General features: G+C 46.0%; 1 protein-coding gene across 2 annotated transcripts in view; it reads left to right on the top strand.

The window, feature by feature from the left end:
* itga9 (integrin, alpha 9) overlaps positions 1-14,100 on the top strand; it is a 160,029-nt gene that overhangs the window by 102,303 nt on the left and 43,626 nt on the right. For both annotated transcript variants that reach the window (XM_042306211.1, XM_042306212.1), the window contains exon 16: positions 6,396-6,548. In XM_042306211.1, the coding sequence (XP_042162145.1) occupies positions 6,396-6,548 (153 nt within the window). The remainder of the gene's footprint in view (positions 1-6,395; positions 6,549-14,100) is intronic.

The raw sequence follows: 14,100 nt of genomic DNA, 5'->3' as shown, positions 1-14,100 counted from the left end.
TCATTCTATAAAACAGAAACTCATTCTAAAGAACAGAAATTCATTCTAAAGAACAGAAACTCATTCTAAAGAACAGAAAATCATTCTAAAGAACAGAAACTCATTCTATAGAACAGAAACTCATTCTATAGAACAGAAACTCATTCTAAAGAACAGAAACTCATTCTAAAGAACAGAAACTCATTCTAAAGAACAGAAACTCATTCTAAAGAACAGAAACTCATTCTATAAAACAGAAACTCATTCTAAAGAACAGAAACTCATTCTAAAGAACAGAAACTCATTCTAAAGAACAGAAACTCATTCTATAGAACAGAAACTCATTCTATAGAACAGAAACTCATTCTATAGAACAGAAACTCATTCTATAGAACAGAAACTCATTCTATAGAACAGAAACTCATTCTATAGAACAGAAACTCATTCTAAAGAACAGAAACTCTAAAGAACAGAAACTCATTCTATAGAACAGAAACTCATTCTAAAGAACAGAAACTCATTCTCCATCAGTGCTTGTGTTCCGTCCGATGTGAAAAGGCACAATTGAATGAAACAGACCCTCCCTGAGGCGTCTGAGTACAAACGAGTGTTGGTTCATACAATGGCAGCCTTTCACTATAGAGTGACCTGTTGCCATGCTGTCTCTCGTGTGTGTGTGTGCAGCGCTGTGACCGGTGTGTGTGCCCTCGGTGTGTATGTGTGTTAGTGTGTGTGTTTGTGACCGGTACCTGTATGTAAGGACCAGTTGTTGTGTGGGTACATTCTATTGACACAATTAAAGGCAACAGTCTGTTAACGCCCAGTAGGTCTCAGTTTCAGTTGGAGCTCAGGAACTCCTGTGTTCTATAAATACAGCAGTTAACAGCAGCACTGGGAGGGAGCTGGAGCTGGGGTGGGAGGCTGGAGTAGTGGACTATGTAAGGTTGGGGAGCTGGGTTTGAAAGGCTGTGGTAGGAGGCTGGGGGGTCAGTGTGAGGTAGGAGCCTGGAACTAGGGCTGGGGGGGAGACTGGGGGGCTTGGGAGGCAGGGGTCGAGGTGGGGTGGTATGGCAAACATTAATAACTGCCTGATAAAAGCTTGGGCCAAAGAAGGCTTACCAATGACCTCCACTGTTTCCTAATATAAAAGGGGATGTGATGTGAGTCCTGCTGCTCTTTCTCAGAATCCAGCCAGGCATAGTTCTGTTCCTGACTCTGGGTTTGGGAAGTGGTTCTATTCCAAATGGCACCCTATTCCCTATATAGTGCACTACTTTTGACCAGGTCTTATAGTAGTGTACTATACTGTATAAGGAAGAAGGTGCCATTTGGGACCCGGGCTCTGTCTCCGTCTCCCACAATAAAACAGTCTCTGTTTGACAAGATCTAGTGGAAAGACCTCTAAACTAGTCTAAGTTGTTGTTTAATGAAGGTCCTAATGGCTACCAGGGACTACAACTCTTTATTTCCCTACTTACTTAAAGGGCATTTAGAATTCCAAGAGTTCACACAACAAACACTAGTTATGTTTAATGTTTTGCAACAACTCCATTTAAGTCCTTTAGTGTTGGAGTGCTGGGCTGTAGCTGAATGTGGGGACACTGGCCTGTGGCTGACTGGTCCCTGGAGGTAGGTTCACTCAGAGGCCACTGGACAGGGGCTATTTGAAGCATTTAGCTCTAAACACCACTGGGAACGTGAAAGGCCAGCCCCTCTCTCAAACAGTACACGACCTGTGTGTGTGTTTATGTTTATGCATGTGTGCGTGTTTATGCGTGTGTGCGTGTTTATGCATGTGTGCGTGTTTATGCGTGTGTGCGTGTTTATGCATGTGTGCGTGTTTATGCGTGTGTGCGTGTTTATGCGTGTGTGCGTGTTTATGCATGTGTGCGTGTTTATGCATGTGTGCGTGTTTATGCGTGTGTGCGTGTTTATGCATGTGTGCGTGTTTATGCGTGTGTGCGTGTTTATGCGTGTGTGCCTGTTTATGCCTGCGTGCCTATTTATGCCTGCGTGCCTGTTTATGCCTGCGTGCCTGTTTATGCCTGCGTGCCTGTTTATGCCTGCATACCTGTTTATGCCTGCGTGCCTGTTTATGCCTGCGTGCGTGCCTGTTTATGCCTGCGTGACTGTTTATGCCTGCGTGCCTGTTTATGCCTGCGTGCCTGTTTATGCCTGCGTACCTGTTTATGCCTGCGTGCCTGTTTATGCCTGCGTGCGTGCCTGTTTATGCTGCGTGCGTGTTTTATGCGTGTGAATACACTACTGTTCAAAAGTTTGGAGTCACTTAGAAATGTCCTTGTTTTTGAAAGAACATTTTTAAAAATTGTCCATTAAAATAACATCACATTGATCAGAAATACAGTGTAGACATTGTTAATGTTGTAGACGAAGAGGTGACTCAGGGATGCTGGCCTACTGGGCAGAGTGTTGTGTTCTTTCGTTGTGTTCTGTGTTCTTTTGCCCATCTTAATCTTTTCTTTTTATTGGCCAGTCTGAGATACGGCTTTTTCTTTGCAACTCTGCCTAGTAGGCCAGCATTCCTGAGTCGCCTCTTCATCTACAACCTTACCAATGTCTACACTCTATTTCTGATCAATTTGATATTATTTTAATGGACAAAAAGTGCTTTTCTTTCAAAAACAAGGACATTTCTTAGTGACCCCAAACTTTTGAACGGTAGTGTACGTCCATGCTGTGTGTTTCAAGTTCTGATGTCACATGCACAAGTACAGGGAAATGCCTTTCTTCCAAGCTCTAATCAATAACAGTGTAATACTAAAAATAACTTAAGGTAGAACAAAAAGACATGAGGAAGTACGTAACCATAGTACATACAGGGTCAGTTCCAGTTCCAGTGGAGTGAGAGGGGTAGATATGTACAGGGGTAAGGGGACTAGGCATCAGGATATATGATAAACAGAGTAGTAGCAGCGTATATGATGATTCTATATGAGTGGGTGCATGAGTGTAGAGTCAGTATAAATGTGTGTGCGTGTTGTGTGTGTGAGCAAGTGAAGTGCGTGTGTGTGTTGTATTGTCAGTGTGTAGAGTCCTGTGAGGGTGCATAGAGACAGTGCAAAAATGTAAATAAATAAAATAGAAGGATCAACTCAGATGTAGCCCAGGCCAAACCTTTTCAACCTCCTGAGGCGGAGGTTTTTCACGAATATGCGCGTATGAGGGCCATTTTAAGTCCTTAGTGATTTGGACACCAAGGAACTTGAAGCTCCACTTCAGCCTCCTCGATGGGGAGGTGCTCGTCCCCATTGTTTAGTATATGGAAGGTTGGGAACCAAACCCAGCAAATTACACTGAACAAAAATATAAACACAACATGTGAAGAGTTCGTCGCATGTTTCATGAGCTGAAATAAAAGATCCCAAGGATTCTCTGATTTTGTGCACAAATTTGTTTACATCCATTTTAGTGAGCATTTCTTCTTTACCAAGATAATCCATCCACCTGACAGGTGTGGAATATCAAGAAGTTGATTTAAACGGCATGATCATTACACAGGTGCACCTCGTGATGGGGACAATAAAAGGACCCTCTAAAATGAGCAGTTTTGTCACATAACAAAATGCCACAGATGTCTCAAGTTTCGAGGGAGCATTCAATTGGCATACTGACTGCAGTTATGCCCACCAGAGCTGTTGCCAGAGAATTGAATATTAATTTAACATAAGCTGCCTCCAATGTCGTTTTAAAGAATTTGGCAGTATGTCTAACCGGCCTGACAACCGCAGACCGCGTGTATGGCGTCGTGTGGGAGAGCGGTTTGCTGATGTCAACGTTGTGAACAGATGTCAGCGTTTCCGCCGCCATCACCTCATATCGCAAGGATCTGTACACAATTCCTGGAAGCTGAAAATGTCCCAGTTCCTCCATGGCCTGCATACTCACCAGACGTTTCACCCGTTGGGTATGTTTGGGATGCTCTGGATTGATGTGTACGACAGCGTGTTCCAGTTCCTGACAATTCCACAGGCCACAACCAACAGCTTGATCAACTCTATGAGAAGGAGATGTGTCGTGTTGCATGAGACAAATGTTGGTAACACCAGATACTGACTGGTTTTGTGTTCCACACCCCTACTTTTAAAGGTATTTGTCTTGTGAAATCCATAGATTAGGGCTTAATTCATTTAAATGGAATGATTTCCCTATATGAACTGTAACTTAGTAAAATCTTAGATATTGTTGTATGTTGCCTTTATTTTTGTTCAGTATATATTCAATGATATTTGTGTTCTGTTTAATGTGACATTTAACAAAGAAATACTTCAATCATACAGTACAATGACATAATTAGCAAACTTATTCAATGACAAACAGTAAAGCAGATAAAGCACAGTAAGAAGACTACATATCTTGGTATATTTCTATCTGTGCGTTACCAGAAGCTTGACAAAGTAAGCTATACTACTAAGAGGATAATTCACAAAAACTTTTAGTGAATTTTACAATTTGACTCATGGCGATCATGGGGACGGGCTGCAGTATTGTATCCCTCCCCATGGAGGAATAAGCCCTGTAACCAGGCCTGTTTCTGTTGATTATTATATCCCTCCCCATGGAGGAATAAGCCCTGTAACCAGGCCTGTTTCTGTTGATTATTGTATCCCTCCCCATGGAGGAATAAGCCCTGTAACCAGGCCTGTTTCTGTTGATTATAGTATCCCTCCCCATGGAGGAATAAGCCCCGTAACCAGGCCTGTTTCTGTCCATTCATGTCCTACTCATTACAACACTGTTCCTCTTTCCTGCCATAACTCTCTCAAGTTGCTAGGTAGCAGACAGTCGCCTCTCCACAGAGGATGTCAGTGTGTGTGTGTTGCAGTATGTGTGGGCTAATGTGTTAATCCAACCAGACAGAACTTCAGCCCTCCTAAATGACCTGAAGAGGATGGGGGTGGGTGGGTTGACGAACGGTGTAAAATGGAGCGATAAAAGAATGGAAATTGGGAGAGAGACGGACGGACGGAGAGAGATGGAGAGAGAGACCCCCCACCGGAAAGAAAAAGAAAGTGAACCCATCTGTGTTTACATAAGGGGTTTGGCTCCAAGCTGCCAGACACTAGTATGGGGCAAAGATAAACACTTGTTTTCTGTTAAGCATCAGCTTGTGTGAGTTTTCCCGGTCTGTTGGTAGTACGAGACAGTACACGATGGAGCCAAACCCATCACCATCAGAGAGTCTCTAGCTCTTCAAAGTACAGAGTGAGTGAAGTGTGATGGACAGGAGAGATAGATGAAAGAAAAGCGAGAAAGACAAAGATGTGATTTTCTCGTGTCCCCTTTCCAACAGTATTCTCTAATGAGGATGTAGGGTTTGATCATATTCAGGAGCTTTTTGTTTCCAAGTCCCGTGCCAAAAGGAACACTTTCTCTATGGTTCTCTCAGGTTGTGTGGCCTCACAGAGAAAAAGATAGTGTAGAGCACAGGCCAATGCAATGCCAGGTGTTTATTATGAAATGTATTACATTTTACCTTCTTCACACTACTGAGCCCAGCCAAGGCTGGGCTGAGCTGAGCTGGGCTGAGCTTTACTAGGCTGGGCTGAGCTTTACTAGGCTGAGCTGAGCTTTACTGGGCTGAACTGTACTGGGCTGAGCTGTACTGGCCTGAGCTGTACTGGGCTGAGCTGTACTGGGCTGAGCTTTACTAGGCTGAGCTGAGCTTTACTGGGCTGAACTGTACTGGGCTGAGCTGTACTGGGCTGAGCTGTACTGGGCTGAGCTGTACTGGGCTGAGCTGTACTGGGCTGAGCTTTACTAGGCTGAGCTGAGCTGTACTGGGCTGAGCTGTACTGGGCTGAGCTGTACTGGGCTGAGCTGTACTGGGCTGAGCTGTACTGGGCTGAGCTGTACTGGGCTGAGCTGTACTAGGCTGAGCTGAGCTTTACTGGGCTGAGCTTTACTGGGCTGAGCTGTACTGGGCTGAACTGTACTGGGCTGAGCTGTACTGGGCTGAGCTGTACTGGGCTGAGCTGTACTGGGCTGAGCTGTACTTGGCTGAGCTGAGCTGGGCTGAGCTGTACTGGGCTGAGCTGTACTGGGCTGCTCTGGTTACGCATCCACCATAGTTGGTGGATCCAAGCAGAAAAGGAGAATGTGTGGAGAAAATATCTGAGCCAGAACAGTTCAGGTTGGCATGAGTGTTTTTCTGAACCTAGGATCCAGTCCTGAAGTTTGGGTGGCTCTGTCCATGTTGAGATTACTAGAGAGCAGGAGGAAACTATTTTAAAACCACTCAGAGGTTCAGATGGTAACATAAGATAAAGGCATTTATTTTCTAGGTGGTAACATTTAGCTCTTTTCTCATGACAAACCGAGCATTTAAGATTTGGTTCTGGATTCCGAGATTACATTGTGCTTGAACAGCCATTTTGTTTCTCTCTGTCTCTCTGCAGAAGGACGTGAAAGACGTGTTCACAGCCATCACCTTTGAAGTGGCCTACACCCTGGGGAAGCATGTGGTGGATGGACATCTTGACAATGACCTGCCTGCTCTCACACCTGTACTACGCTGGAAGAAAGGAGACAAGATAGCAGCAAAGAATGAGGTAACATTCTACAGTTGTTGTGTTGCCTGTATGTATGTTGAATGAGGTAACATTCTACAGTTGTTGTGTTGCCTGTATGTACATTGAATGAGGTAACATTCTACAGTTGTTGTGTTGCCTGTATGTACATTGAATGAGGTAACATTCTACAGTTGTTGTGTTGCCTGTATGTATGTTGAATGAGGTAACATTCTACAGTTGTTGTGTTGCCTGTATGTACATTGAATGAGGTAACATTCTACAGTTGTTGTGTTGCCTGTATGTACATTGAATGAGGTAACATTCTACAGTTGTTGTGTTGCCTGTATGTACATTGAATGAGGTAACATTCTACAGTTGTTGTGTTGCCTGTATGTATGTTGAATGAGGTAACATTCTACAGTTGTTGTGTTGCCTGTATGTACATTGAATGAGGTAACATTCTACAGTTGTTGTGTTGCCTGTATGTACATTGAATGAGGTAACATTCTACAGTTGTTGTGTTGCCTGTATGTATGTTGAATGAGGTAACATTCTACAGTTGTTGTGTTGCCTGTATGTACATTGAATGAGGTAACATTCTACAGTTGTTGTGTTGCCTGTATGTATGTTGAATGAGGTAACATTCTACAGTTGTTGTGTTGCTTGTATGTACGTTGAATGAGGTAACATTCTACAGTTGTTGTGTTGCCTGTATGTACATTGAATGAGGAAACAGGCTTCAGTTGTTGTGTTGCCTGTATGTACGTTGAATGAGGAAACGGGCTTCAGTTGTTGTGTTGCTTGTATGTACGTTGAATGAGGAAACAGGCTTCAGTTGTTGTGTTGCCTGTATGTACGTTGAATGAGGAAACGGGCTTCAGTTGTTGTGTTGCTTGTATGTACGTTGAATGAGGAAACAGGCTTCAGTTGTTGTGTTGCTTGTATGTACGTTGAATGAGGAAACGGGCTTCAGTTGTTGTGTTGCCTGTATGTACGTTGAATGAGGAAACGGGCTTCAGTTGTTGTGTTGCTTGTATGTACATTGAATGAGGAAACAGGCTTCAGTTGTTGTGTTGCCTGTATGTACGTTGAATGAGGAAACGGGCTTCAGTTGTTGTGTTGCCTGTATGCAGTGGTGGAAAAAAGTACCCAAATGTCATACTTGAGTAAAAGATACCTTAACAGAAAATTATTAAATAAAAAGTGAAAGTTGCCCAGTAAAATACTACTTGACTAGTAGTATGTATTTGGTTAATGTCTAATGTATTTGGTTTCAAATATATACACTGCTCAAAAAAATAAAGGGAACACTAAAATAACACATCCTAGATCTGAATTAATGAAATATTCTTATTAAATACTTTTTTATTTACATAGTTGAATGTGCTGACAACAAAATCACACAAAAATGATCAATGGAAATCAAATTTATCAACCGATGGAGGTCTGGATTTGGAGTCACACTCATAATTAAAGTGGAAAACCACACTACAGGCTGATCCAACTTTGATGTAATGTCCTTAAAACAAGTCAAAATGAGGCTCAGTAGTGTGTGTGGCCTCCACATGCCTGTATGACCTCCCTACAATGCCTGGGCATGCTCCTGATGAGGTGGCGGATGGTCTCCTGAGGGATCTCCTCCCAGACCTGGACTAAAGCATCCGCCAACTCCTGGACAGTCTGTGGTGCAATGTGGCATTGGTGGATGGAGCGAGACATGATGTCCCAGATGTGCTCAATTGGATTTAGGTCTGGGGAACGGGTGGGCCAGTCCATAGCATCAATGCCTTCCTCTTGCAGGAACTGCTGACACACTCCAGCCACATGAGGTCTAGCATTGTCTTGCATTAGGAGGAACCCAGGGCCAACAACACCAGCATATGGTCTCACAAGGGGTCTGAGGATCTCATCTCGGTACCTAATGGCAGTCAGGCTACCTCTGGCGAGCACATGGAGGGCTGTGCGGCCCCCCAAAGAAATGCCACCCCACACCATGACTGACCCACCGCCAAACCGGTCATGCTGGAGGATGTTGCAGGCAGCAGAACGTTCTCCACGGCATCTCCAGACTCTGTCACGTCTCTCACATGTGCTCAGTGTGAACCTGCTTTCATCTGTGAAGAGCACAGGGCGCCAGTGGCGAATTTGCCAATCTTGGTGTTCTCTGGCAAATGCCAAACGTCCTGCACGGTGTCGGGCTGTAAGCACAACCCCCACCTGTGGACGTTGGGCCCTCATACCACCCTCATGGAGTCTGTTTCTGACCGTTTGAGCAGACACATGCACATTTGTGGCCTGCTGGAGGTCATTTTGCAGGGCTCTGGCAGTGCTCCTCCTGCTCCACAAAGGCGGAGGTAGCGGTGCTGCTGCTGGGTTGTTGCCCTCCTACGGCCTCCTCCACGTCTCCTGATGTACTGGCCTGTCTCCTGGTAGCGCCTCCATGCTCTGGACACTACGCTGACAGACACAGCAAACCTTCTTGCCACATCTCGCATTGATGTTGCCATCCTGGATGAGCTGCACTACCTGAGCCACTTGTGTGGGTTGTAGACTCCGTCTCATGCTACCACTAGACTGAAAGCACCGCCAGCTTTCAAAAGTGACCAAAACATCAGCCAGGAAGCATAGGAACTGAGAAGTGGTCTGTGGTCCCCACCTGCAGAACCACTCTTTTATTGGGGGTGTCTTTCTAAATGCCTATAATTTCCACCTGTTGTCTATTCCATTTGCACAACAGCATGTGAAATGTATTGTCAATCAGTGTTACTTCCTAAGTGGACAGTTTGATTTCACAGAAGTGTGATTGACTTGGAGTTACATTGTGTTGTTTAAGTGTTCCCTTTATTTTTTTGAGCAGTGTATATATTTTTTTACCCTTATTTAAATAGGCAAGTCAGTTAAGAACAAATTCTTATTTTCAATGACGGCCTAGGAACAGTGGGTTAACTGCCTTGTTCTGGTGCAGAACGACAGATTTTTACCTTGTCAGCCCGGGGATTCGATCTTACAATCTTTCAGGTTAAGTCCAACGCTCTAACCACTAGGCTACCTGCCACCATATAGTTAATTATATACTTAACTATCAAAAGTAAATGTAATTGCTCAAATATACTTAAGCATCAACAGTAAAAGTCTAAATTATTTCAAATTCCTTATATTAAGCAAACCAGATGTGTAACGTTCTTGGTGTAGTGGGTGCGAAGTCAGGCGCAGGAAGCAGAGAGTTCAGGGGAGTGCTATTTAATGCAGTAACGGCGAACATAAGCTACCACACGAAACACAGGGCGCACACAAACCAAATGCCCCAAACACGGGGACTTAAACAGTCCAGCAAAACCCCACAAAATGGGAAACACGTAAACCTCACACAAACCAAATGCCCCAAACACGGGGACTTAAACAGTCCAGCAAAACCCCACAAAATGGGAAACATGTAAACCTCACACAAACCAAATGCCCCAAACACGGGGACTTAAACAGTCCAGCAAAACCCCACAAAATGGGAAACACGTAAACCTCACACAAACCCCACACAAGTCACACAAAACAATCCTGCACAAAGAGCAGGCGGGCCTTTTGGTAAAATATAGCCCGACTAATCAGCCTAAACACAACACCGGTGAAACCAATCAACAGAAAGTGGGAAAATGATCAGTGGCAGCTAGTAGGCCGGTGACGACGAACGCCGAGCGCCACCCGAACAGGAAGAGGAGGACCTTCGGTAGGAGTCGTGACAAGATGGCACCATTTTCTTGTTGTTTATTTTATTTTATTTGCGGATAGCCAGGAGTACACTCCAACACTCAGACATCATTTACAAATGAAGCATGTGTTTAGTCAGTCCGCCTGATCAGAGGCAGTAGGGATGACCAGGGATGTTCTCTTGGTAAATGTGATCGACCGGCTCAATTTGGTCTTTCTATAAACATTTGAAATTGTGTTTTTTACTTTAAATACATTTAGACTCAGAGCTAGAAAATGGTATATCATACACTCCAGTTGAACAATGGCAAAGTAATTCTGTTTTGAAAATTGATAAACTTGTAACCTCACTTTTGAGAAAATGGTCTTTAAATCTCTTTAACGATTCAGATATGAGGCCATGTACTAAACAACCAAAGAATTCAAGACTAAAAGCATTATACTATGGGTGTGTTCATAAATTTAATCTGGAGTGCCAGGGTGTGCTCTGGGCATTCGTAAACTCAGAGCGTTGTCAGATTGTACGTTTGTAAATTCAGAGTGTTTCGCTCTAAGAGTGTTCAGAGTGCACACTGGACGCTCTGGCTGAGGAGTAGGGTTGATCCGAGCGTTCTGTCCTAACAGCAGTCAAGCACACAAGCTAACTGGCCAACGTTTGCTAGCTTGAGAGCTACTTCCAGACGAAAATGAGAGAACACCTCACTCTGACCATTTTACTTGCCCTAGCAGAGCTGGTTAGGCTGGCAACAATTTAATTGTACTTTATTGCCAATGTTTACTGACGCTGGCCATATTCAACGAGTGTTGAGTGTTCGTAATTTCGTCAGTTATTCTGTGCTCTGGCACACTCAGACGAGAGTACTCTGAAATCAGAGTAGATAGCCAGAACACATTTTCCAGCTACGTCTATCAGCAGATGTCGCAGTGACATCATGAACATTCTATTGAAATATTTACTTGGATATTGGAGTCTTTTGTTAAGACATGTATCTAGCTAAACAATGGACCATAATCCCAACTCATGACGTTATTACCCTGCATGAATCTGCAGGTAGCTAACCAACCAGGTTCAATGTTAGCTAGCTAACATTATGCTAAACTAGCAAAGCAAATGGCTCTGAGATATGTATAATATTACTACACAGATCATGCACATCACATTAGCTAGCGAGCCAGCCAGCTAATGTTCGCTAACTAGTTAACAGTACACTAATGACTTCCTGACACGTATAATATCTGAACATTTTGCTAGCTAGACTATCTTAACCGTTATACATGGGTGGACGCTTCTCCCTATCATGGATGCCAAGGTTGCCCTTAGTTTGAAGATGTAATCCTGAGACAGGTGTTTTCTCCATCTCCTTAACTATCATACTCTACTTCCACTGATTTCAAAACTTGGTCCTCCATAAAGTGGAGAGCAACACTTAGGCAGCTCTACTACGTGATATCTTTCTAAAAAAGCCACGTTAGAAAGGGTTACCTACACATACTGACCAGCTCAAATAAACAGAAGCAAGCTACATGGCAGACCAATCTGAACACATCTCTCGGCATGTCCAACCCACTCATTATCTCAGCCAATCATGGCTAGCGGGAAGGTTGCTGACTTTTTCTGTGGCTAAACCGACATCCGCCTAGTTTCCTGAAACAAATAACAAATGTGTGAATTAGACCATTTTCCTGTCCTGCTAAGCATTCAAAATGTAACAAGTAATTTTGGGTGTCAGGGAAAATGTATGGAGCAAAAAGTAAAATATTTTCTTTAGGAATGTAGTGAAGTAAAAGTAAAGTACAGATAACCCCCAAAATTAGTACTTTCAAGTATTTTCACTTAAGTACTTAACACCACTACCTATATGTCTGTTGATTGAGATAACAGGCTACAGTTGTTGTGTTGCCTATATGTAGGTTGAATGAGGTAACAAGTTTTGTGTCGCCTATACGTAGGTTGAAATACTCACACACAACATAATGTAGTGACAACACCTAGCAACCTTACTAAGAGTTTTGGTGTAACAGCTAAGGTGTTTGATTGACAGTCGCTGGACCCAGATTTGAGTCCAGGTCTGATTTACCCCCCGAAATCACTCCAATACCATTGTTTTATTCTGGATCAAAATGGAGCTTAGGTAGTGAGAGTGGCGGGAGCGTGGCAGTGGTCAGAGCCAAGACTTTTCAATGCTGAAAAATCACTGAGTCTATCAGAGTTTAATTTAAATATACAGTATATTAATTTCCTTTAAGTTGTAGGAATATTTTAAGAATCCATCCTCTAACCCTGGTACCTGAAAGCAAAGTCACGTCTTCCTCTGTATTAGCAGAGGAATGTCAAAGAAATAACCTCAAAGAAATAACCTCAAATGATCGTTATAACGAGGTAGTTTCAGTTACCACTTGGTGTTACCACTGTGTTTTCTTTCCTTGAAAGAAATTTGGAAGGTTGATGAATTTATTTATTTTTCTAGCACCCACCCCTCCTCTACCCCCACCACCCCTCCTCTACCCCCACCCACCCTCCTCTACCCCCACCACCCCTCCTATACCCCCACCACCCCTCCTCTACCCCCACCCACCCTCCTCTACCCCCCTCCTCTACCCCCACCCCCCTCCTCTACCCCCACCACCCACCTCTCCCCCACCCCCACCACCCCCCTCCTCTACCCCACCCACCCTCCTCTACCCCCACCCTCCTCTACCCCCACCACCCCTCCTCTACCCCCACCACCCCTCCTCTACCCCCCCACCCCTCCTCTACCCCCACCCACCCTCCTCTACCCCCACCACCCCTCCTCTACCCCCACCCACCCTCCTCTACCCCCCTCCTTTACCCCCACCCACCCCACCCATCCCTCTACCCCCACCAACCCTCCCACTCTACCCCCACCCACCCCTCCTCTACCCCCCACCCACCCCCCTCCTCTACCCCCCACCCTCAAAGAAATAACCTCAAATGACCCCTCCTCTACCCCCACCCACCCTCCTCTACCCCCACCACCCCTCCTCTACCCCCACCAACCCTCCTCTACCCCCACCACCCCTCCTCTACCCCCACCACCCCTCCTCCTCCTCTACCCCCACCCCCACCCCCTCCTCTACCCCCACCCACCCTCCTCTACCCCCACCCACCCTCCTCTACCCCCACCCACCCCTCCTCTACCCCCACCCCCCTCCTCTACCCCCACCCCCTCCTCTACCCCCACCCCCCTCCTCTACCCCCACCACCCCTCCTACCCCCACCCCCCTCCTCTACCCACCCCCCCTCCTCTACACCCACCCACCCCCACCCACCCCTCCTCTACACCCACCCACCCCTCCTCTACACCCACCCCTCCTCTACCACCAACCACCCCTCCTCTACCCCCCTTTACCCCCCACCCTCCTCTACCCCCACCCACCCTTCTCTACCCCCACCTCCCACCCCTCCTCTACCCCCCCACCCCTCCTCTACCCACCCCCCCTCCTCTACCCCCACCCACCCCTCCTCTACACCCACCCCTCCTCTACCACCAACCACCCCTCCTCTACCCCCACCCACCCTCCTCCTCTACCCCCCCACCAAACCTCCTCTACCCCCACCCACCCTTCTCTACCCCCACCCAGCCCTCCTCTACACCCACCCGCCCTCCTCTACCCTCACCCCAGCCCTCCTCTACACCCACCCCCCTCCTCTACCACCAACCACCCCTCCTCTACACCCACCACCCCTCCTCTACCCCCACCCACCCCTCCTCTACCCCCACCCACCCCTCCTCTACCCCCACCCACCCCTCCTCTACACCCACCCCTCCTCTACCACCAACCACCCCTCCTCTACCCCCACCCACCCTCCTCTACCCCCACCCACCCTTCTCTACCCCCACCCACCCTTCTCTACCCCCACCCACCC

This window comes from Oncorhynchus tshawytscha, linkage group LG25, assembly GCF_018296145.1.
Source record: "Oncorhynchus tshawytscha isolate Ot180627B linkage group LG25, Otsh_v2.0, whole genome shotgun sequence".
NCBI lineage: Eukaryota > Metazoa > Chordata > Actinopteri > Salmoniformes > Salmonidae > Oncorhynchus > Oncorhynchus tshawytscha.
This window is presented reverse-complemented; position numbering and strand designations above follow the sequence as displayed.